This window comes from Gamsiella multidivaricata (assembly GCF_025024155.1).
Source record: "Gamsiella multidivaricata strain RSA 2152 chromosome Unknown BC939scaffold_52, whole genome shotgun sequence".
In the NCBI taxonomy this organism is placed as follows: Eukaryota; Fungi; Mortierellomycota; class Mortierellomycetes; order Mortierellales; family Mortierellaceae; genus Gamsiella; species Gamsiella multidivaricata.
In genome coordinates this window covers 63,489-86,935 of record NW_026251760.1, presented here as the reverse complement: position 1 = coordinate 86,935, position 23,447 = coordinate 63,489, and the positions used below count along the sequence as shown (strand labels likewise).

The 23,447-nt window shown below is 49.2% G+C and overlaps 8 protein-coding genes across 8 annotated transcripts; 3 read left to right on the top strand and 5 right to left on the bottom strand.

The window, feature by feature from the left end:
- Positions 1–2,343: 2,343 nt before the first annotated feature.
- BC939DRAFT_505018 (uncharacterized protein) lies at positions 2,344–2,667 on the top strand (the record flags this gene model as incomplete). The annotated part of the gene is made up of 1 exon (XM_051560601.1): positions 2,344–2,667. The coding sequence occupies one exon, from the start codon at positions 2,344–2,346 to the stop codon at positions 2,665–2,667; it is 324 nt and encodes a 107-aa protein (XP_051410088.1).
- A 606-nt stretch (positions 2,668–3,273) lies between these two features.
- BC939DRAFT_233351 (uncharacterized protein) lies at positions 3,274–4,784 on the top strand. Its single transcript, XM_051550878.1, has 4 exons — positions 3,274–3,813; positions 3,932–3,952; positions 4,196–4,557; positions 4,679–4,784. The coding sequence occupies exons 1-4, from the start codon at positions 3,498–3,500 to the stop codon at positions 4,706–4,708; spliced, it is 729 nt and encodes a 242-aa protein (XP_051410087.1). The 5' UTR covers positions 3,274–3,497; the 3' UTR covers positions 4,709–4,784.
- Positions 4,785–5,193: 409 nt separating this feature from the next.
- Positions 5,194–9,133, bottom strand: BC939DRAFT_233430 (PMR1-type calcium-transporting P-type ATPase). Its single transcript, XM_051550883.1, has 9 exons — positions 8,960–9,133; positions 8,692–8,773; positions 8,207–8,309; positions 7,560–8,091; positions 7,203–7,447; positions 6,644–7,100; positions 6,202–6,561; positions 5,970–6,107; positions 5,194–5,869 (listed from the first exon to the last, which is right to left on the bottom strand). Exons 1-9 carry the CDS (start codon positions 9,003–9,005, stop codon positions 5,292–5,294), a joined length of 2,541 nt encoding a protein of 846 aa, XP_051410086.1. The 5' UTR covers positions 9,006–9,133; the 3' UTR covers positions 5,194–5,291.
- Positions 9,134–10,151, bottom strand: BC939DRAFT_233429 (cation transporter/ATPase). Its single transcript, XM_051550881.1, has 3 exons — positions 9,613–10,151; positions 9,490–9,511; positions 9,134–9,378 (listed from the first exon to the last, which is right to left on the bottom strand). Exons 1-3 carry the CDS (start codon positions 9,901–9,903, stop codon positions 9,263–9,265), a joined length of 429 nt encoding a protein of 142 aa, XP_051410085.1. The 5' UTR covers positions 9,904–10,151; the 3' UTR covers positions 9,134–9,262.
- Positions 10,152–10,518: 367 nt separating this feature from the next.
- Positions 10,519–12,170, bottom strand: BC939DRAFT_233390 (uncharacterized protein). Its single transcript, XM_051550880.1, has one exon. The coding sequence runs from the start codon at positions 11,898–11,900 to the stop codon at positions 10,740–10,742; it is 1,161 nt and encodes a 386-aa protein (XP_051410084.1). The 5' UTR covers positions 11,901–12,170; the 3' UTR covers positions 10,519–10,739.
- On the bottom strand, positions 12,171–13,016 carry BC939DRAFT_233357 (uncharacterized protein). Its single transcript, XM_051550879.1, has one exon. The coding sequence runs from the start codon at positions 12,928–12,930 to the stop codon at positions 12,442–12,444; it is 489 nt and encodes a 162-aa protein (XP_051410083.1). The 5' UTR covers positions 12,931–13,016; the 3' UTR covers positions 12,171–12,441.
- Positions 13,017–16,928: 3,912 nt separating this feature from the next.
- On the bottom strand, positions 16,929–18,225 carry BC939DRAFT_233329 (uncharacterized protein). Its single transcript, XM_051550877.1, has 3 exons — positions 17,844–18,225; positions 17,289–17,745; positions 16,929–17,156 (listed from the first exon to the last, which is right to left on the bottom strand). Exons 1-3 carry the CDS (start codon positions 18,079–18,081, stop codon positions 17,099–17,101), a joined length of 753 nt encoding a protein of 250 aa, XP_051410082.1. The 5' UTR covers positions 18,082–18,225; the 3' UTR covers positions 16,929–17,098.
- A 4,019-nt stretch (positions 18,226–22,244) lies between these two features.
- On the top strand, positions 22,245–23,419 carry BC939DRAFT_457857 (uncharacterized protein). The gene is made up of 2 exons (XM_051556525.1): positions 22,245–22,817; positions 23,032–23,419. The coding sequence occupies exons 1-2, from the start codon at positions 22,373–22,375 to the stop codon at positions 23,325–23,327; spliced, it is 741 nt and encodes a 246-aa protein (XP_051410081.1). The 5' UTR covers positions 22,245–22,372; the 3' UTR covers positions 23,328–23,419.
- The last annotated feature ends 28 nt before the right edge of the window (positions 23,420–23,447 follow it).

The window sequence follows — 23,447 nt, the reverse complement described above, 5'->3', positions numbered from 1 at the left end:
TCTCTTCTGTTCCGACTAAGCTAAGCTGTCCGCTGTTGCTCACAGGCACAGTGAGAAAAATGTTGCATCATTGGCCGTGTTGCAGCCGCAATCCCTGCGCACCCTGTCCCTGCACCAGGGCTTTGACATCTTAACTCCGGCCCCGTTCCTAGACTAGATCATGCTGGCAACTGTCTCACCCTAATTATCAGTTTCCATCCAATTCAATTCTAGTGTTCTACAATACTTACCACTCCAATTTCATCATCTTTTTCTTATTTGAAAGGAAAGGAGGGATTCCTTACGCAGGAACAGGCGAGAACAGGCTAGGCCTTATGAGGACGGAAGGGCCTCTCTTCTTTTCCCAATCCGACTTGATGCAGCGAGTCCGCTAATTAGAACGTGCCGTAGACTAGTCTTCGTTCTTGACCGCATTAACAGTAGGTCGATGGTGCAACAGGACGTTCATGAATGCTACTGCATTCTCAGAGGTATTGAATGAGGATATCCCATAAGAATCTCTTGGGGAAGATAGTCTCGCACGATCTTACAGTGCTCCCTCTGCCTCTTCTTTGTTTCTTCCCGCGGAAGTATGAGAGCAGCGGTTCAAGAGATGATGGCTCATAAAAACAACCAGCATCTTTTCATTTGTTGTGTTTTAAAGTTCCATGAAGAGCGTTGTTCGATAGACCTACAACTCCACCCATCCATCCACTCATGCTTCTTCATCTCCTTTTTTGCAGGAAAAAAATAGACGTGAGCCCTGTATTGACAGGGCTAGAGGTGGTCCATACATGTGTACGGGTAAGGATGAGATACAGCATTTGTGAAGCATAGCATCGAATAAGGCTGCCTGTCGTACAAGGGAGCGTAGTGAGGTGCAGATCACACAGCATAGGCACAAAGGCACCGTAGGACACGGTGGTGCACACACGCATTGGCCATTGTACCCGTGCAAAGTCCCCAACTTCGTTGTTCCTATTTAGAGAGGGGGGCGTGCGTACGCGTGCATCTGAAGGAAATAAGCAGCACGCGCGTCAATTTGTGTAGGAGCAACGGTAGTGTCTAAAAAAAAAAGAGGGGCCAGACCGTTAACAAGAAGCAACAGCATTTGGTCATATATGCTTCTGAAAGCCATGGAGACACTGGGTGGGAGCTCATTGTCCATATCTCAACATGTTTCTGTGGTATCTATCTGTGACACTTTAAGTCTAGACCTTTCCTTGACCATACAACCAGCTTAGTAACCGCTTCTCACGTTAATCTTGCACTGTCATCGCCATGGGATTCGTCTCTCACTTCAGTTTTCTTGTTCCGCGGCCCTTTTTTACGTTAACTCAGAGTTGAATGCTTTCTCATAAGCCAGTTCAGTTTACGAGTCGGTGAGATGAGCGATTCAAAATGAGATAACACGCATCACCGAGGATCGTATCCACTTCAATGACCGTCCAGATTCTCCATTTGTTTTTTTTTTTTCTAGTCAAGTACTTTAGACAAAAATGATGGAGTATTGATGGGGTTCAAGGTGGACCTAGATGAACTTGATGATAGCCCCCGTAGAACAAGAATCCTAGGTTCACTGTTCCAACCATCAAAATTACCGATTCTTTTACATGGCAGTAGCAGATCGACGCTATTGTATACTACGCCGATCTTTGAGTAGCCCGCTTCTTTCCTCCTTGAAAAAAAAACCATCCTGAATGGCTCCGCCTGGACAACCTAATGGTATATTTTGAACAGCTTTCCTTCGTCTGTTTGTACTCAATAAAATTGCTCTCCGCGTCAGTTCCAGTGCTGTTTCGCTAATTGTGTGTACTATTGACCGCCAAAACCTTGATGCTGAGTCTGGGCGTGCCTGGACGCAAGTCGACTACTGCATGGCTTCATATCCGCGCTGACCTACGACACGCCTTTGCTACGTTTTGATTAGAAAAGTCGCGGCTTATGGTGAAAGAAAGGAGACACGTGAACACCTTCTTCCCATCACTTCCATCCATAGCTCTACCTTCTATCTTGCTCCGGAGACACAAACATCTGTGTTGATCGCAAGGCGAAGCAGCGTCCTGTTCAGGCTGTGCTTACCTTGATTGGCTCAAATATGTTATTTCATGGGGTGAAAGGCCCCTCAGAAAGGGTCCTCGTAATCACACCTTCATATCGCAGAAAATGGATGACATGATTCATAAGTTGAGAGCCAGTGGGACTCAGTAGGTTGTCACCGTCGCCGTTACGAATAAAGATTACACAAGCCATGTCCCAGACCAGTCGTTCGGAAAAGATCTGGCTGTGCTGTACCGATGTGATTCAGACGACAAGCAGGGCGTCCTGGGCCCGTACTGCAGCCAGATGGGAGTAAACAGCGAAATGCTCGAGCCATTTAATCAGATTTACTTTGACAAGGTAGAGGTCTTGAAAGAGGAATCCAAGAGCAACGAGGCTATTGATGTGAAAATGAGGGAGGTCGTGGACAAAGCGAATGCCTTTTATTGCAGAGCAATACCCGATAGTTTGAAAACGTCTCCATATTTTAGATTCAAGGTCGCCAGCAAGAGGAGCGAGACGAATGCAATTAACATGGAGGCAATGATTACCGAAGAATCCATGACCAGCGTGGATACCATGATCGTCGAGGGGTTCATGGCCAGTGAGGAGGCCGACCAGAGCGACATGAGCGAAATTAAGATCTAGGAGCATCCTACTGCGTAAGACCTCGGCTGACTCCCCATGGTCTAGGATGTATTACCCAGTCAGATCGAGAAACACCGCAGGAGGAATTTGAGGATTAAGAGAGCCACATCATGCTCGCCACTGACCCAGGTTTATAAAGCACCGCAATGGCCGTTGTCGTGCATTCGCTAAGGTTTGAAAAGTCTTTGAACTTGTCGTTGCTCAAAGGATGCCATACCTGGAGCAGCCAACGACACACAAGGCTGGCAAGTCACTTCAAACTAACTGAGGCTGCAGAGAGTATGGTAGGCATTAACGACGTGGAGGCAAGGTTCAGCCTGTCGGGTGTTCCAATCCTCAAGGGACCGAATTGACGAGGAACTCAGGGATCCCTACCGGCAGCAATATAGACTGAACTTTCACGGTCAAGAAAGACTTGAGGGCCCTTTACGGATCGAAGGGTCTGAAGGTCGGTCGTCATCGCCAGGAGCAAGGGCGGGTGCTCGGGATTACGTACAGAGAAGATGCCTGCTGTGTAACATTCCATCTTGCGTTGCAAATACATACGACGGGTCATCTGGACCGCCCGTGCTTTCCTACGGTTTCCCCTTATTTTTTGCCAACAGTCAAAGAAATTTCCTTCTTTCCATCCCACTCTCGCTCCCCAATTTCCCCATTCTCTGTCACACTCTCTTCCTCCAAGCCCAGGACACAGGAAGCGTTGATATATATATATATCCAGGACAAGAACAAGGCTCAGCAGAAGAACAAGAAGAAGGGACGTCCCCAGCCAGACCTACAACCACAATCAGCCATACAACAACAAACCGCTTCCACAAATCAGTCCCGAGATGCAGCACCCGCAGCAGCACCCGCAATACCAACAAGCATACCAATACAGTCCGCAGCAGCAGCATCAGCATCAGCAACAGCAACAGCAGCAGTACAACCATCGGAATCTGTACCAGCAAGGCTCGCCCGGGGAACAGCAGCACCAGCAACAGCAATACCAGCAGTATCAGACGGTCGTTCAACAGCAGCAGCGACGTCCGTCCGGTGCAGAGGCCACGATTCTTCAGAGTTCGTTAAAGGACTGGTTTGATGCTGTTGATACGGATCATTCGGGAAGTCTCTCCTGTGAGGAACTTCAGCGGGCACTCATGAATGGTATGCAAGAGCGATGCTTGGCCTCAGTCGGATGTCAACAGGGTTACTCTGTGTATATTAATCTTTCATCCCCTCACACCTTCTCCCTTTCTCTCTCTCTCTCTTCTCTCTCCTCTAGGTGACTGGACGCCGTTTAATGGTATGTAGCAAAGGAGGCGGGTTCGCTTTATGAAGTGACTCTGGGATATCGTATACACTAGCAGACCATTTGCACGATTCCATCATGTTGAGCTACTGCTGCAGCGTGCAACAACCTACAATGTACCGGATTCTTTTTTTTTTTTTTTTTGTCCGCCATGTGAGCCGCTCGCAATTGTTCCCTCACACTAGCCCTTCCTTAACCCCGTCCATTCCATTCCCTATTTTATACTTACACTGTTAGTCGAGACGGTCCGTTTGATGATGAACATGTTCGACCGAGACAACGACGGGACCATCTCCTTCAACGAATTCATCGGCCTCTGGAATTACATCGAGAAATGGAAGGCCTGTTTCCAGACCTACGATCTCGACGGATCAGGAACCATCGATGCCATGGAGCTCCAAAAGGCCCTCCGAGGCTTCGGTTACAACCTCAGCGAGGCCATCGTCTCCATGATTGTCACCAAATACGATGTCCGGGGTAGGGGCGACATCAGTTTCGACAACTTTGTTCAGTCCTGTGTCACCATCCAGACCCTCACGGACGCCTTTCGGAGGATCGATGTCGCAGGCACAGGCGTTGTGACCATGTCCTATGAACAGGTAAAAGGCTCCGTCTGACCGACCGACCCACTTTTGAACATGATGGGGAAGAAAAAAAAAAAATACGGAATCAACTGCGGCGTGCCAGACTAACATTCGTTTTTCTGCTTGCAAAACATAGTTCCTTGGGTTAGTCATCAACAATCGCTGAATAACCCCCCACATCGTGGCAGGAATTATCTACAGATGCCGTTGAAGAATAAAGTAGCTACAGCAACACTTGTCCCAGCCTTTTTATATATATATATATATATTTTATATTTAAGCGCGGGATATGAAGTTGGAGCTTCGCCCATTTTCTCTTAGGTATTCATTTCACCATTAATGATCGGCCGTGAATATACCCTGCCCAAGACGCGCTTACTATGAATTACGCTTCTTTTGCCAAACTATTAAGACTCCAGAGCTGATTCACTCACAGTGAGGTTTAAAATTACATAGTGAAAAAATCCGACATACTCTCTGAACTCATCCAACGGTCCCAACACATCCCTGACCCTCTTCATGGTGTAAAAGCCCAAGAGCTTGGCCTCCCATTTCTCCAATACTATTGGGAAGCTGGTATCAATGTCAAGCCCATTTTCCCTTTCATTTCTAGTATCCAAATGGACAGCTTTACGCTACTGCCGTTCGCACTCTGCACCACGTAGTATATATGACTGATAAAAAGAAAAAAAAGGCTATTTTATTAATTAGGTTAAACAGTGTCTTATTTTTTTTTTGCTACTGGCCGTCTAGACAATCTCAAAGGCCTCGCCTTCCTCTGTGTTGACCCGTCTAAAGCCCTGACCCGCATTCCGTCCGTGCCTCTTCTGGCTCTCACGTGCCGAGAAGAACTTGCGAGCCTCATCTGCCCAGAATACAGAGCTGGTCAATAGCGTAATCCCAAGCAGGTCCGTGAACGTCAAGGCCTCCGTCTGGAACACTGTCTGGAAGAACGGCATGTAGATCACCAGAAACTGCCCGATAATCGATCCCATCACACTAAAGTTGAACATCTTGTTCGTCGTGAACCCAATGTTGAACACAGACTTCTTCTCGGACCGACACGCCAGTGCGTTGAACATGTCAAAGAACACAAACGTTGTGAACGTCATCGTCGTATCGCGCGCTGTAACACTGCCGTCCGTCATCTCATGCACATACACGAACATTGTGCCTGCGACAATGATCATCGCCGATGTTAATACGCGCCGGATAAGCAGACGTGTCAGAATGGGTGCTTTCCGGGCACGAGGGGGCTTCTTCATCACATCATCATCCACTGGCTCCACTCCAAGAGACTGCGCTGGTGGACCGTCCATCAAAATATCTATTCGGGATTCGACAGAAGAAGCATGGTTGTCAGATCATCGATCGTTGCCAGGAATTGCCAAGAACAATTGCATCGCCTTCGTCCGATCGACACTTACTGATCCAGAGAATTTGCATAGCGTTCAGGGGGTTGTCCAGTCCAAAAAGAGTCGCCATGGCAATCAGCGTCAGTGCGGCCACGCTCGTGCTCAGCTGAAACGTCAAAAAGTTTTGGATGTTGTAAAAAATGGATTTGCCTAGAAACAAAGGATCGGAAGAGCAGCGTTAGCGTAGATACGTTTGAGCAAAGGATGCATCCACAATGCAAGGCATTGCACAATATTACAGTACCTTCTTCGACTGCGCCAAGAATGGTAGAAAAGTCGTCGTCCACAAGAATCATATCGGCGGCTTCCTTGGCAACATCTGTTCCGCTCCTGCCCATCGAGATACCAATATCCGCCAGCTTCAAAGCAGGGGCATCGTTCACACCGTCTCCTGTCATCGCCACGATGGATCCCTTCGCCTGGAAAGCAGACACAATCGCCATCTTGTGCTTAGGTGTCGTACGGGCGAAGACACACACAGCGCCGACTGCGTCCTGCAGCTGTCGCTCAGTCATAGCCTCGATCTCAGGTCCAGTCAAACACGAAGATTTGCCGGGATTGATAGGGAATCCAAGTCGTCGTGCAATGGAGAGGGCAGTCGCATCTATGAGGATCGATAAATATGGCCGTTAGCGCCTGTTCAAACATTAATAGAATCTTCCATGAAAAAGAGATTCCACACTTACCGGCGTCTCCAGTAATCATGACCACCTTCACACCACTGCCAATCAAGGTCCGGATACTGTCTTCCACACCGGGACGTGGGGGATCATGCATGGCCACAATTCCGACAAACGTCAAGTGCTCGAGATCATTACCGAATGCCATGGCCAGTACACGCAATCCGTGGCTGGCCATCTCGTTAGCCTGAGCCAGAACCTTGTCCTTGGCCTCAATATCCAAGGGAAGATAGTTGCCCTCGCTTCTGTAATAGTTGATGCAGCGTTCCAGAACGGGTTCAATGGCGCCCTTGAAGTAGAATGCGCCTAACGACCCGTTTTGGCTGACTGCGGCGTTGGTGGCCTCGATAGCGTGTTCAGGCGTTTGCTTATGGCCTTGGATTCCATCAGGGTTAGGAGCGCAGCGAACATGCATAAACTTTTGATCAGAGTTGAAGGGGAACTCTGCAAGACGTTCAAAGAGCTAGAGAAATGCAAGAAACGGATCTTAGTGGCAAATTCTGACAGTATCATAACATTCTTTCATGCCATCGTGTCAACAGGGCCCTTATCCTTGATAACTTACAGGCCGTTCATCGGCAACTCCCAGCGCTCGGAGGATGTCAATCAAAGCAATATCCGTAGGTTGACCAATCCATTTTGAGCGTTCATCCAGAAAAGCATCGTTGCAGAGATTTCCGACTTGAAGCAGGCGGCGCAATCCAGGATGAAGGTCCACATCAACGCCCTTTGTATGTTCTAGATCCACTGGGAATCCCTCCGCAAGGGTAAAGACTTTGGTCACAGTCATTTGATTCATGGTCAACGTTCCTGCAGTAGCAAGTATAGAAAATACAGATCAGACAAGTTAGATGGAAGGATGTCGGAAACAGTCAGCAATATGCTAGACACGCTCTCTTTACAAGCAACGGCGAAGGCTTACCTGTCTTATCCGCGCAAACGACGTTCACAGAGCCGAGTGTTTCAACGCTAGGCAGCTTCTTGATAATGGCTTTGCGGTTCGCCATTCTCAGGACACCCAGTGCCAGAGTAACAGTGACAACAATGGGGAGACCCTCTGGGATGGCAGCAACAGCCAAACTAACACCAATAGTCATCATCTCCAACCAGTGCTTTCCTTGGAACAATCCGATCAAGACAATGACTCCGATAATGACAAACGACAACATCGACAGCTTCTTTCCCAACTCATCCATGCTCAGCTGCAAAGGCGTCTTCCTGACCTCGACTTCCTGCATCATACAGAAGACAATTCCAAACTCGGTCTCCTTGGAAGTACCGACCACAATGCCTGTTCCGTGGCCATTCCTGACCAGAGTGCCCATGTATGCAATGTTCCTGCGCTCTGTGATCGATAGCTCTGTGTATTCGTTTCCAACGATCACCTCTGTTTGCTTGCGGCAGGGCTTATTCTCACCGGTCAAATTTGACTCATCAATCTCAAGATCTACGGCCTACGAGTTGAACGAATAGTACATCGATAAGGACATTGATGGTCAATAAAAAAATCGGATACAGATCGTACGCATCCGTAGAATAAAACCGGTGAAGGGTAAACAGGACGCTTACTGTCACCAATCGGCAATCTGCTGGAATTCGGTCACCGATGCCAAACTTGACAAGATCACCGGGGACAAGCTGGCTTGCAAGAGTCGATGTCTGGGTATCATCTCTATTATCGTGCACAAGTAAGTGAACATGCAGGGTAAGTGGACATGCAGGGAGCGAACAAGGTTAAAAAATAAATGAAATGTAAAGAATTCTATATCGGCAACAAAAAGTGAGCAGAAAGGGAGCGTGAACGAATTGCAGACAGACAGACAGACAGACAGACAGACAGACAGACAGAGAGACAGACATGCAGGCTCTCTCCATTGCAATAAAAAGTGGCCGGATGTAGCATGGTGGGCCTATTGTACCACCGCAATCATGGTTACAGCTGCCCTGGCTCTCATCCGCTCTCCATATGGGCAAAAATCGGTCAACCTCGTTGCTGAAAAAAGAACTGACAGCAAGCCGATACCGAGTTGAGAACCAAATCTTTCAAATCTTACCGAATAACATGGCAGTGATGAGGAACCAGCTTATTCAATGCCTCGAGCGACTTCTCGGAGCGGTACTCTTGCACAAAGGCGACTATTCCAATTGGTAGACCGCAATGGGAAGATCGAGACGATTAATATAGATCACCAGAAAAAAAATGTGCATTCCAGCACAAGAACGAGGGGTACGGGAAAAAAAAAAAAAAAAAAAAAAAAAAAGGGAGCGAGGACAAAGGTTTACAATGATCTGGGCATAGTTATCCTGCGTCATCTGTCTCACCAACAAACCCCATCCTCGAAGCATCAAAGCAAACCCGGGAGTACATGCGTATGTTGAAGCGATCCCCATATCCATTGAACTAGATCACCAGCAGTAAGATGATCGTGCACGTAACATCGAGCCATCTCGCTTATAGAGCCGATCGTCTGCGCATATATAACTCTGTTGTTGTACACAATGAAACGAGTATCGAAGATAAAGAAACGACAGGAAAAAAAAGAAACCTAGTCCTTTGTCCAACCGGCCCAGTGTTTCCCTTTTTGCCCTCCCAAATTTCTAGTGTATGGATCGCACGGAATATTCCTATTGTCGCACTTTGCCCTTGCTGTTTGATCTCGCTTTCTGTTCTCCTGTTATGTTGGTCAAGGAAATGCGTCTTTCCTTGATCACTGCTACTACTATCGGATCCCTGATCAGCCCTAGATCGCCGTTGCAATGTCCGAGTCGATGAACAACGGCCTCCTCCTTGTCTCGAAAGCAATTGGGATGTCCATTGGATCATTATATCATTAGAAGCCCAGTTAAATTACCTGTAACAACGATGAGAATGGCCTACGATCATTGATCCAGCAGAAGCGAGCTGGTTAGCAAAAGAGGACATTCTATCCATCCAATAAACAAGCTTCACCCATTGACGACCTTATAGTACATACCAGAGTAATACTAATCGCATCATCGCGCTGTCCCATGGCCAATGAGACGACCGCCGAGGCGAGGAGGAGGAGGATCAGTGGGTTTTCGTAAAAACTCTTGAAGAACTTGAGGTACAGGGGCTCGTCGTCCTCGACCTCGAACTCGTTGAGTCCATAGCGAAGACGACGGCTGTTGGCCTCTACTGTGGTCAGTCCGCTTGCGGTGCTGGTCTCGAGCTGGACTGCAGTCTCGCCTGCACTACGGCGGGCGAAAGCTGCCGAAGGAGTTGAGGTGGCAGCCTGCGTTGTCATGGTCGCGAGACAGGAAATGCCAAGAAGGGGGGAAGGAAGGAAGGAGAAGGTGGAGGATGTGTTGTCGGGATATGCGCCTTTGCCGTGTTTGTTTTTTTCTGTCGCTCGAGAGATGAGATGTCGTGTTGTCCGTCAAAGGACGTTTTGCTGGTGAGACTTTTTCCCCTTGGCGGATAGAGCGCGAGATGGAGCTGAGGAATGTGGCGAGTCGGATGAAGAAAAGGTGAAGAAAAAAGAAAAAAAAGGATGGAGGAGTGCTTTGAGGAAGCGAACCAAAAGAGCGAAGGAAATAAATAAAAGAAGTCGGTGGAAATAGAGGGACCAGGACAAAAGGACAGAACTTCTTTCAACGAACCCCCCCTCCCCCAGGCGATCCCATTTCTGCAACCCTGCATCGCCACTTCTTGTCCTTCTCGTCTTTCATCCCTGTCTTTGCCATGCTTTGTTGTAATCGACCTCTTTAGGCATCGCTTCTTCGTCTTATCTATGAAAGGAGATGGGTATCCATTTTATTCCTCTGTCTGCTTATGATGTCGATGGTGAGTCTAGAAGTCTCAAAGTCCAGAAACTGATCAGAAGAAATCAGGGCAGTGCCTTTTGGTCAAAGCCCGCTGGAATGGGATGGCCGGCTAAAAATATATATGAATATGTATCCATCCCATTCCATCCATACACACCATTCACCCGTCAGGACGTGTCCCTTGTCGTGGTTCCCAAAGGCCAATTACACGCACTTGGCCTGCCTGCCATATCGATGAGATAAGTGTTCGCGTATATTTGCATAATGCTTGGTATTATATTACTATGTGTGTGTCTTCTTCCACTCTTCCTCCACTCTATCGAGAACGCGAACTACTCGATCTTCGATGAAACTGCTGTTGGTGAGGGTGCTGGTAGTTACTCTCAAAGGTATGCATCGGCACTAGGACCTCGCCTCCCCTGCCCCGGTTGTGGCTGCTGTTGCTATTACCGGGGCCTCCTACGGTTGATGTATCACTGTCGAAATGGATTAAATTTAGAGTCGAGGATCCAGACTGGACATGCAGTGGCGAGGGCCTTGCACCAGTTGTCTCGTGCATATCGATCGCCACCGAATCCGGACCGTTGATGCGATTGTTGCCGCTTTTCTGTTGATTCCAATCCACAAATGTCGCCGCCTCCGAGAGCTGGCTGTCCCTGATACCGCGCTCCGTCATCAATGGTCGGATCGAATACGGCTCTGGGGAGTCGTTATTCAGCCGCTGGAACGATTGCTGGTCGTTGCGGTCAGGCTTCTTGAAATACGCGTCCTTCTTCTTGATCTTCTTGGTGTTCAAACCCTTGGGCTTCTTTTCCTTCTTTGGCTTCTTGGGTGGAGGCGTAAACTGCGCTGCGACGTAGACCTTGTAGACACCAATGAGCACACCAACCACGAGGACAGCGGCCACAAGGCCAACGACTAATCGGCCCCTGGACGGGTCCATCACAAAGACAACAGGATCTGCGTCCGGGTCTGGTCCTTGAGTCTGGACAGTCATTTCCTTGGGGAATGCATTTGGGCTGAGAGTTCCAGGAGTCATATCTGCAGGCGCGGTCCCCTCCCAACGGATGGCGACCATGTTGGCTACAGGGCTAACGTTGTTCCACCTGCCAACTGCAGAGCTGGTGAGGATTTGACAGAATTGGTCTTCATAGAGATTGAGGGCAGCCTGGGGGTCGCTGGCTGAAACGGAGGAGTAGACGCCCTCGGTGGATTCGAGTAGAGAGGTGTCGAGGGCGAGACAATCTGCAAAATGAATGGTCTGGGGCTGGTCGATAAGTGCGCCGGATTCGTCCAGGTACGAGAGGGTGATGGTTCTTGTGGGGTCTGGGTCGGCAGCAGCGGGTGTGAGGAGAGACAGGACGGAGAGAATTAGGATGGCTGAGCGTGTAATGAAGGGTTTGAATGAGGGTTTGGATGCGGATGGGGATGAGCGTGACCTCAGACCACATCTGGGCCGAGGGTGTGAGGCGGACATGGGGGATGGACTGGCGGACGGGTGGACGGGTGGACGGGCGGTGATGGAAGGGGCGAAGGGAGAAAAGAAAGAAAGAGGGAGAAAGAGATAGTGCGGATGGCACGAACCAGGGCGAGGATGCGAATTGGTCGTGTGAGGGGGATGCGCGGAACAAAAATAACACAGTTGAAAAAGCGACCCCGTACCGAGAAAAGAGCACCCAAAATTAAAATTAAAATCCAAAACTTGCTGGAATGGAGTGCCCTTGCTAGGCTAAATAGCGACGCATGGGTGGTCTATCGGGTACGCCATCCAAGCTACATAGTCTACACATCCTGCCACATGGATGGAGGTTTATGAAGTGTCGACAGCGGGCCAGATGAACAATGAAAGCTGAAGAAACTAACCGGCAGATGGACGCTCTTAATCGGGAGAACCCATTGCAGACCACCAGAGGCAGGAGACAGAGAGTCCGAAGCAGAGGAAGTGCCACAGCCTGTGGCAAAGAATGAGCTGGCCTCATCTTTTTGTCATTGTTTATTGCGCCCGCGCGGGGAGAGGTCTATTTTTGGACACATAGACCACACATACACATATACATATAAAGATTCGCTTCCCCCTGTGCCTGGGATTCTTTTATAGCATGCTCATATTTCTTTAGATTCAGGCACCATACAAACATGTCCGGCACCACAAAAGTAAATGCGGCGACCCTGTCAAGTTGGGGCTGGGCTGGGCTGGGCTGGGCTGGGTCGACACAAACATGCTCTGTACTCCTGTGAAGGGTCCCGTTACAGCCTTTCATAGTAATAGCCATGTGGCAACCCTGTAAAATCAGATAACAAGTGGAGAAATATATAAGTCTACAGCTCCTCATCATGTTCAGCCGAAATCGCATTCTTAAACTGATTCTGCTTTGGATAAACCCATGCAGCCTATTTTTTTTTTTGGTCACTGGTCTTTTTTGGTCCGCCGCTGCTCGAAAGCTCAGTGAATCCAGGTCAAGGTTCGTGGCCACCTTGTCCAGCATACCCAAACCACACCATGTCATTTAAAAAGGCTGGTTTCTAAATAAAATGCCGTCAGTTTTGCGTAAGAGTATCTTACATTTCAGTCCAAGGATCCATACTCGCTCACTTTTTTTTTTTTTTTTTTTGGGGGGGAGGGGGAAAGGGTCAAGCTGCACCGGATCCTACGCCAAAATACCAGCAGACTCCCAGTTTCTTAAATAAACCGACAGTAGCCCTCCATCGGGACGCCGGTTTCTTATGATGCACAGAACCACCTTGCCATATACACTGACCCATCGAGCGGACGGATTGAATCCAGCAACCCCCACGGGGCGGTTTAGCGGCTTCATAGCGGCGTGCTAGCCACGGGCGGTTGTCAAGAAAGGGGTTAGTCGTGGCTATATCCAAAAAGCGTCATGGGATGCCTCCTTTACCACCCACGGCCACTTCAATCGCCTAGATACCCGATGCGTGGATGCTCAGCAGTATGGAGTACAAGTATGGCACTACCAGAGACGGAAAAGAACACAGGGTTTACCCCCGTAGTCCACTGTAAACATTACAAATCACTAAGAAGCCAAATTCTCCCGTTTATTACCAGCTTGGCTATCATCTATTGCTTGTTACACTTTCAGTAAGCACGCCTCTTTCAAAGGCCCTGTCCAAGCCCAAGTCGGTTCTTGAGGCGCTTGGCTGATTCGTGATGATCGTCCTCCCACCCATGCCTGCCAGAGCCCGAAGCAGGTCCGGATCCGGCTCCTGAACTCGATGTTGGTCCTGATGCCGATGCGGAGCCCGACCCAGATCCATACATCGATCCCGCAGTAGAGCCATGGCTCGGCGGATGTGAGGCCATACGATGATGGCTCATTGTGCTCTGGATACTTGCACCACTGTTCACCCTCGAAAGCGGAGACGGCCGGGATATCTGAGAGGTCCTGGGCGGTTCTCTGTCCCTTGCCTTATCCTTTCCTTTCTCTCTGTCCCTCTCCTTTTCCTTCTCGCGCTCTCTTTGACGCTGCTTCTCTTCCAAGTCTCGGTCATGCTGCTGCAATTCCTCTAGTCTACGCACCAAAGAATCCGAGACCAAATGACCGGTCGACGTAGAGGCAGGCGACATGCCGTATATTCCATGCTCAATGCCAGCTGAGGATCCTGTGGGAGCCAGGATGGAAGAAACATCATTATTTTCGTCTGCACCGTGGTAGGTTGATGTCCTGGATAGGATCGACATCCTGTCATCTTCGTGGATGCTAGCGCGATCGTGCGGGTGCGTACTCTTGAACGAATACAACGATGACCCGGTATGGGGAAGAGGCGGAGGCTGCGGATGATAATGCGATGACGAAAAGTACTGGTGCTGCTGTCCCGACGCTGTCGATACCGACGGTGAGGTCACCGGTAACGACAGCACGCTAAAGCCCTTGTAACTGTTGGTCGAAGGATTGAACAGAATCGCGTTGGCTACTGTGACATTAGTGAGATTGGTGGCCAAGGGCGACGACGGTCCTGATCCAAAATCCGAAACTGTTGCTGAAGACGTGGTTGAGGACGACTTGCCGTTGCGGCCACGTACAAACCCCTCTCCTCCACCATGGAGGCTATCCACTGCATCACCCCCTCCTCCACTAGGACCTCCAGCACTGTTTGGACGCTTGCTTGACGAGAACGAGACATGACCGGGGGCCAAGGGTGCCCCATCTTTTGATCCCTGGGCGCCCGCTAGGCCTCCAGCGGATCCATGCTGCTCTAGTTGTTGCCTTTGATAATGCTGGTTGCTTCTTGGTAAGGGTGCTGGCAGGAGCTTGACATCAGCGCCCTTTGCAGCGGAGTTTGTCCCTTGAGCACCAGCTCGGTTGGTCCGCTGGTCGCTGGGCCTTCCTGTCGCCGTATCCGAGCCCGATCCTGCTCCGTGCGCTCCATCTTGTGAACCAAGTGTGGCGGAACGTCGAGATGGCCTCCGAACTCCAGAGCTGAGAACGGTAGTGGAACGCTCCTGACCATCTATCAACTCTTCCTGTTTGGCATCTGTTTCATCTCCTGCTGTTGAATATACATCGTCGTCAGAGTCTTCAGAGTCCCCGGCCGAGACTCTAGCCGGTTCAGAAAGGGGTATCATTGGTTGCGTCGGAAACGAGGAGGCCAGGAGAGTGATGTCTGGAACAACAACCCCTCCAATGTCCGATCCTGTGCTTAATATGGATTCTGCTCTTGAACGTCTGCCGCTCTGGACACTGTTGTGGCCTGCACTATTCGGTCCAGAACTGATTCCGCTCAACCCAGTCATCTCACGACTTTGAAAATGACCCGAACCAGCGTCCAAGAGTCCGTGCCCTGACCGCTGTCGCACGTGGCCTCGAGAGGACGACGAATATGACGGGTCGTGGCTGCTATCGAGCTCCTGGCGTTTTAGACTCTTCCCTGTGGCTCCAGCTGCGCTTGTGGCGGCCATGATTCCACCAGGGCTCGAATGACTCGATGGGGACAAGAGACCCTTGGCAAGCATAAACGCTGTACTATCAAGGCTAGCACTCGGCTCAGTAACAGCCCCTTGTTGGTTTCCATAGAGTCTTCCAGGCGAAGGGATTGGTGAAATAGTGGAAGGAGTATACACGCCGACAATGTCCTCCTCCCGCTCATTCGTTTCATTGCCTCCTGTGCGGTCGACATAATCCTCGGGCACGATATCGCCTTCGTTCTCTGTTCCCTGCTGAGAATCATCCTCGTGGACGCTCTTGCGAGAAGACCGATCAAAGTCCAATAAATTGTCAATGTCCGTCTCGCCGGTTCCATCGTCCGAGGGCGCTTGCTCAACATCGTCTTCCTCAGTATCATCTTCTCGATCCTGTTGAAGTGATAGCCGTGATCTGGTTCCCAACTTGCGGCCTGTAGCACCCAGCGCCCTGTTTCGGGAGACAGCTGCAGGACGGCTCACTTTAAGACCCTTTCCAGGCCTCGTTTCAAAGGACTTGACCTTCGTTAGCACGGGGGCGCCAAGTAGCGGGTGACCCTGGGTGATTGTACTTTGGCTATCGCCACTACTACTGCCGCTGCCACTACTGGCAGTCGATGATCGAGAGAGTCGACTGCCGTTGCCAATGTCCTTGAGACTGAATCGCTTCATAATATTGGTGAGGGTAGTTGAGGATCCTCCAGCGCTACCTGAAGCGCCGCCTCTGTAGTCCTTAGACATATGGTTCGAAGATGCCGATGGAGACGTAGGGGACTTGAGTGGCGGGGTAGTCCTGCCTTCATAATGCGAGAGAACATCCTTGATCAGTAAAGACGACCTCCGTTTCTCGGTGTATTCATTTGGAGGCTTCGGGAAGGACAGGGAGACAGGTGAGGCGGGTGAAAGCGGTGAATGGAGGCTGTCATCATCGTCCTGGTTAGCTGCATTTGGCTGAGACTGAGTATACTGCGATGAGGTGGTGCCGTGGACGGTCGTAATGTCATGTCCTACAAACTGCCCTCGTTGTCCCGCCTTTCCTCTATTGAGCGAACTCCTAGACTCTGACCGCGAATTCGAGCCTGATGTTCCTCCAGCACTGTCAACGGCCAAGACGTGTGTGGGTCGACTTAATCGCAGGTCCATATATGTAGGTGAACCCTGGGCGCTATTGGATTCATTCATTGCTGCCATTACTGCTGCGTCCGCCTCTGCCTGCGCCATGACCGCTTGGATAGAGGCCAGATCCTTTGCCTCCTGTCTCTCCCGCTCCTTGTTTGCTTCTGCTTCTTGGAGGGCAGCTCGCTTGCTGCGCTCAATGTCCACAAGTTTCCTCAGATGTTGATATTCGTTCTCGTAGCGGTTCACGTTGTATAGCGAGTCATGGATAAACTCTTTCATCTCTCGCTCAGACCATGAGGAGACTACTGAAGGTCGACCGTTGAAGAAACCATTGTTGGAAGCACCCTCATGAGAGTTTTGTACCACTGAAGTTAGTCCATGCGCGATCGAAGAATCTTCTGCATCGCTCTCCTCGTCAACACCATTTTCTTTAACTCTGATCTGATGACTAGCACGGATCTATGATATTGACCAAAAGAAAAAAAATTAATGTCCATGTCTTTTCTAGGGGATGAAGAAAATGAAAAGGAAAAAAGTGACGCCGACTTACCAAGGTTGGCTCTTTCTTCACAATATCCTCAAACGGTACTGAGGGCTCCGTTTGTATGTACAAGTTATGGTAGACGAAGATATTGTCTTCAAAATCCACATAAAACAGGCAAGGCTCGTTCCGACCTGGTGTAACTGCATACTGTCCTAAAGATCCATAGAAATATGGGCGTTAAAAAACATCGACCTACAATATCATTCGCACATGAACATTGATGAATTCTGCAGCGCCCCATCGTACCTGCACCAAAAGCACACACGCGCGCATCGAAATCATACCGAGCTGTGTTGAACTCTTGGTCGATGAAGAACGTAATGCCGCTCCATGAACATCCGACAAACATATCGTTCTTCTGGAATCTGGAACCAAACGGCTCCGAGATCAGCATTGAAGACGCTGGTCTCCTAGATTTTCTTGATTTCCTGCGCCTTCCGTAACGGGTGCCATCCTCTGCTTCGCCGAATTCGTTGTGGATCAGGGTTTGAGTCTCCGCAGCAGCGCCTCCATCTTCGCTCTCGGCCGCATCCTCGTCGTCATCGTCTTCATAATTATTTTCGTCTGCATATTGATCACTACTCCGACCGTATCCCGATCGAGCCTTTATTGAGTCCTGATTATGCCGCTCCAGGTAGTCATTCCCAAAGTTGAGTTTAGAGAATCCAAAAATTTTGTGCGTCGAGTCGAGATCATGAACTTTGACTGTGCTACTTTCCAGATCATGCAACGCAAATGCGCCTGATATCACAAATTTAGGGTCAAGACAAAGTGTCATCATTAGAAGCGCTATCCAAGCAAAAGACCAACGCGCTTTAGAAATTGAAGGGAGAACGTACCATCCATGGACATAAGCCCGATAATATCTTTTTCTTCGCCATTAACATAGTGCGTGCCACAAATAATATCTGTTGCAACATCTCCACTTCCAGTAACTCGTGTTGGTGTGTCTGGCCCAGTAGTTGTTACAGCTGCCTGAGGATCCCTTTGAATTTGAGTGACTGGCTCGGATATGTTTCCATTATGGTCCACCATCACAAACTTCAGGCCTGGCTGGGCGACAAGAAGAATCGGCATTCCAGTATGCGTGTCCTTTGTCACTGCAAGACAGTGGATCTATGTCAAAGGAGATGTTAATGTGAGTATTCCAAAACGATAATATTCATGTAATCATAAGATGTCGGAGCGGACTCAATGAACAGTGGACTTACTTGACCATCCAGTGCCCATCTTTTTTTCTCTACCAGAACCAATCGAGTGGAAGGGTCGCACGTCCCGTTATTATCCTGTCCATCAGAGTTGCCCTGAGCCGCATTGGCGCCGGCCATGGTTGCAGTCGATCCTGGGTAGCATTGTCTGCCCATCGACGCCAAGGAGGGATAATGTATTACGGTCTCTCTTCTATCGTCCACTGGTGACAAGAGTCCGCTGCTATCCAAGGTTGAGATGCTACTCGTCCTGCTGAGCATTTTGACCAGGTTAAGTGGCTGACTGTTGGGTTGGCTGGCTGTTGTAGGAGATGTTGCTTTAGTCGTCTGAAGTGCGTAGGAATGCATGATGCGATCGGTCCTTGCCAAGACGATTTCATTCAGCCCGTCACCATCTAAAGGTCAAGAGTCATTCGGTCAGTGAACCGCACGCTGCAGTGTGCACTAATCATTGATGTGAGACAGATATCTTACCTATATCAGCAATATAGGCCCTGTTGATATTGACTGGCACAGGTAGCGTCAAATTGGGTCCGTCAAGAACCCTTCTGCCTCCAATATTACGGACATGAGCTCTCCCAACCACACTGTTACGAGCAGTGCCAGCCTGACTCCTTTTTGAAGAATGGTCCTTCGAGCTTGTTCCTGGCGCAGCGGTGCTTAATGTCGGGTGCTGCGGCTTCAAGAGCGGCGTTCCTGTTGGTGAATTTGAGGCACTGTTTCCTCCAATTGAACGCTGATACTGTGTTGATGCGGACGCTGGTCCGTGCGCCGAGACCGGTGGAGTTCCTATCGAATTGGCAATGACTGCCGCAGTTCTTGTTGTGGCTACCGATCCCGGAAATATCTCTGATCCTCGTCTTGCACCGGTGATACCGCCATGTATGCTTCCTGGATGAGAATGAATGGGAGTGCTGTTCGATGTATGTGTTTGGTGTTGGAACCCAGAGACTGAGGATGATGCGGAGCCATGAGGCGTATTTTGCGAAGGCGGTGGCAAGGGTGGGGTTCCGTGGTGCGAATGGTTGGACGCATGGTGGTTATGCTGAGGTTGATGATGGTGATGGATATCAGGTACAGGCTTGATGCTGGGTGTTGCAGGGATGCTGGGATACGATGGATTGGCACCATGTCCATGTTGACTGGTGATAGACCCCTGGTATGTGCCCTGGTGCGGTATTGATGAATAAAAACTGGCAATGTGGCCAGAGCGGGGTCCTGGTGCCGGAGACATGCTAACTGCAGAAGGTAGGATATGATCGCTCTCGTCGTCCAGTCCTTCAACATCGAAAATATGACAGAGTCCTTCTGCACTCATGACGACGATCGAGTTCTTGCCCCAGTTCCTGATATCGCCAATGGCAACTGCTGTGATCTATCCAGAGGAAGACAATAGGTAAGCGAGGATATGTTGCATCGTCAGCCATTGCTCCGTTGCACTAGCAGTTATCCTATATCTTTTTCCGGCTGTGAAGAATATTGTTTCCACATACTGTGCCGAGTCCTTTGCAGGTCAACCATGGCAAGCCCTCTGGGTGATTTCCCTTGAAGATAAAGAGCTCACCAACCAAGTTTCCAATGACAAAAGCGTTATCCTATCCCATGGTAGAGAATTCCTAGGTCAATACAACAGCAGTAGCAACAACAGTAGAAAGATCCCTTGATGCATCAGAATCGCGGCTTACTCCATGCCCATCAATGTCGCCGATGGCAAACGCGGTGGGCGAGATGTTGCCGCTGACATGCCACCGCAGCTTTTGAACAAGAGACACATGCCGAGCAGTTGGCATGCTTTATAGGACGGAACAGCACGTCGAGGGATGCAATACAAGTTGAATTATGGAGCGTGCGTTGCTGGAGCACTGCACACTAGATATGCGTGAGTTGATGCTGCCTCTGTAGAGAGTGCACTGATGAGTCCCGTTTTCCTGTTCTAGTAATCGAGAGGAGTAAAGTGAGTGAAGGTCGGAGTGAAGGAAAGTGTGGGGGGTCGAATGGTCTGTGAATCCATTTAAATACACCTTTCTCCCGCTTTGACCAAGAACCTACCTACTCCCTGAAAACAGATCTTTCTCCTTTACAGACTTCAGCTCCATCTCACGTCCCACCGAACGAGCTACATGCGCCCACTTCTTTCTCTCTATTTGCCTCTCTTTCTCTTTGTCATTTTCGTATTCTCTTTATCTTTCTCTTTTTCCTTTTTCCTCTTTTTCTTTTTTTTTTACCCTTCCCTCTCCTCTCTCTCGTTTTTTTTTTTTCGAATCGTAGCACACATTTACCAACCTATCTAGCTAGATAGGGCCATTTTCTCCTCTCAATCGTCAACAAGGGCTTGCTTTTTTTTTTTTTTTTATTAACATAAATCCCCATGAGCACAAGACGCATGATCCGCAAAGGCCTTGAATTTTTTTTTTTTTTTTTTTTTTTTTTTCCAATGGACAATCTTTGCCAGGGTTTATTGGTTATTTTATGGGGGTTACTATTTCCCGCTGGTCAGGATGTTCCTGTTTGTCCCGAACAATGGTAGGAGGCGCCATATAAATCCCGCGTATTTTCCCGCAAGCCTGCCTCGGTCGTCCTGTTCCTGCTAACTTGATATCTTGATCCTTTGGACTGGCTCTCTCCTGTGTGACTTGATTCGGCAAATATTCAACTTATGTTTCGATCCGGCATATATGTACGGCTTCCTTACGATGTTACTGCGGCCCTCGAGTGATTTCTGAAGTAAATTATTTAGTCTCCTCTCTCAATAGTCCCCCCCGTAACCTTAGTGCTGGAGAACGGCTCTGGCAAATCCGAGTGATAGCTCTGAAAAATCTCCTCGTAGCCCACGGTGGCGTACGAACCTGAGCAGAATAGAACATTCTCTCAGGAGGGAGTCAATCCCCTGCTGCCCGCGATCCGAAAGGTAATTTATACACGGCCCCCCGTGCCGAAAAACAACCGCACCAAGCTGGATCCGAAACTAGGATCCACAGCACTGTTCTCTGGAAGCTTCGCGTGATACTACTGTACCACACAGGCTCGCCCGCCATATCCGCAAAGGCCTTGAAGCTTCGTCAACAAGGGCTTGCTAGGACACAACACTTATTATCGACTCAGCCTCAAAGCAAGGACTTTACACTGCCATTTTCGCTATTTTATACATTTTACTAGGATATATCGTAATCAGGCAATAAAAGACATGTCAGTATTAGCGGTGAGGATGCAAATGACTCTCTTGAATCTTTTCGAAAGGTTATGGCACCATCCAGGACCCTCTGGGGCCAGCAATGGTCCTAAATGTGCCAATTCGTGACAATAGGAAGCAGTGTCTGAAATAAGATATTAAATAGGCAGCGAACCAGTCAAAAACAGACGGAAGCGCCTGGCGTCCATATATATGGCAAAGCCAAAAGGCATACGAAGCCTTGAGATCCAAACCCACATCGGTCGATCATAAAAGTCGTTAAAAAAATTAAAACAAACACTCAAAAAAATGTTCCTCTGAACGCAATAAACAAAGCGAATGGGGACATTTTTACACCGCAGACGAACATCTTGGAGAACTTCATCACAAGTCTCTGCGACATCGTTCTTAACCTAACTGCGAAAATCACCAGGATTCTGGAAACCGTTGTATCGCTAACATACTGTCGGTCAATGACGTAGGTTCGATAGTAGGCTTCGGTAGATTTTCTCCCTCTCTTTCTTTTTCTTCTTTTCTTTTATCTTTTTTTCTTTTTTGAAGAGAATGAAGGGTTGATGCTGAAGGCCAATGTGAAGGTCGTAGGTCGGTCGTCACCAAGCACTCTCTCCTCTCCCAATTGCCAATTCGTTACGCACAATAATAACTCCTAGGGTAAATGATACTTTGGTTTGATGTTTTTCCAGCTATTTCGGCAGGCAAGGATGCTCCGGAATATGTGTGTAATCGCGGGTGTGTGGTCCGCGCTTTTCTTTTCTTTCGCGAAACGCTCTACACACTGGCTCGCACTGACCGTTTATGTCATTGCAGTATTTCATAAGCAGGTTCAGACAAGGTCAAGTGTTCTCCTACTTAAACAGCGCCATTACCGTCCGTCTTTTCTTCCTTCCTTCAGCTCCTTTCTTCAACTCCTCTCCACCGCTCTTCTCAACCTCATACTACTCCCTCTCTCCCTCCATATACCTATCCAGACATGCGCGGCACAAGTAACGCCCGCGTCCGGCAGCTTTTGACCATCGTCTGCCTGACCCTCAGCTTCATCTTCTCCCTCATCATCATGGGTCTCGTCGGTGTCAACGGCAAGATCACCACCCGTTCCCTCTCCAAGAGCTGTCTGCTCTACATATCCGCCGATGGCGATGTACTCAACTACAACAACCATCACTGTCTCTTCCCCATCATCGGCGCTGCCGTCACTGCGGTTCTATCGCTCATCTTCTTGGTCCTCTGGATCATGATCGTCCACCGCAACGACGAGTTCTCGCCCAGACCCATCTCTATCCCCTTCTTGATCCTCTCAGCTCTTTGCGCCTTATTGTCCTTTGCGATTTGCGGCCAAATCGGCATTGGGCTGAACAGGGGATGCAGTATCCTTGGGGATGAGAGCTACCGCTGCCGCAAGACTAGCAACTTTAATGGTATGTGTTTGTGTTTGTGTCTACAAAAAAAAAAAGGACCCTGTTTGTTCTTGTTTTACCGCCATTTTTTGCTGCTATGCGCGTCATGCTTACAACAAACACTGCATGAATGCATGCAATGCATCCCAATTCACAACTAACCGATTTTTTTTTATCATCGTCATTTGCGCGGCAATATATCGCATCACATAATTTTCTTTGCCGTACGAATCAGCACTCTGGGGCGCCGAGATCTGCGCTGGCATCAGCGGTGGCCTCTGGGTCATCGCCATGCTACTAGAGCTGTTCCAGTTCTTGAGGAAGCCCCACGGACACTCCACCAATGACCCCATCAGACAGACTACTGTCGTGCCTCACCATCGTAACGAGAGTTTCCGTAACGGCGCCACCGTCAGTCCCTACTCCACAGCGGCCACCCCTGCAACGACACATGGCCAAAAGGCCGATTACAATCAACCACAAATGACCCAGTACCATGACACGGCGGGTTATGGAAGTCAGCAAGTATAATTCCCTCATCGACCCAAACTGCTAGTGGTGCATACAGGCGCCACAAAAACAAACAGGACGTCTCCTTCAACGTGATGACCGAAGCTTCCTCTATTTCATTGTATATTTGTATATGTGTAT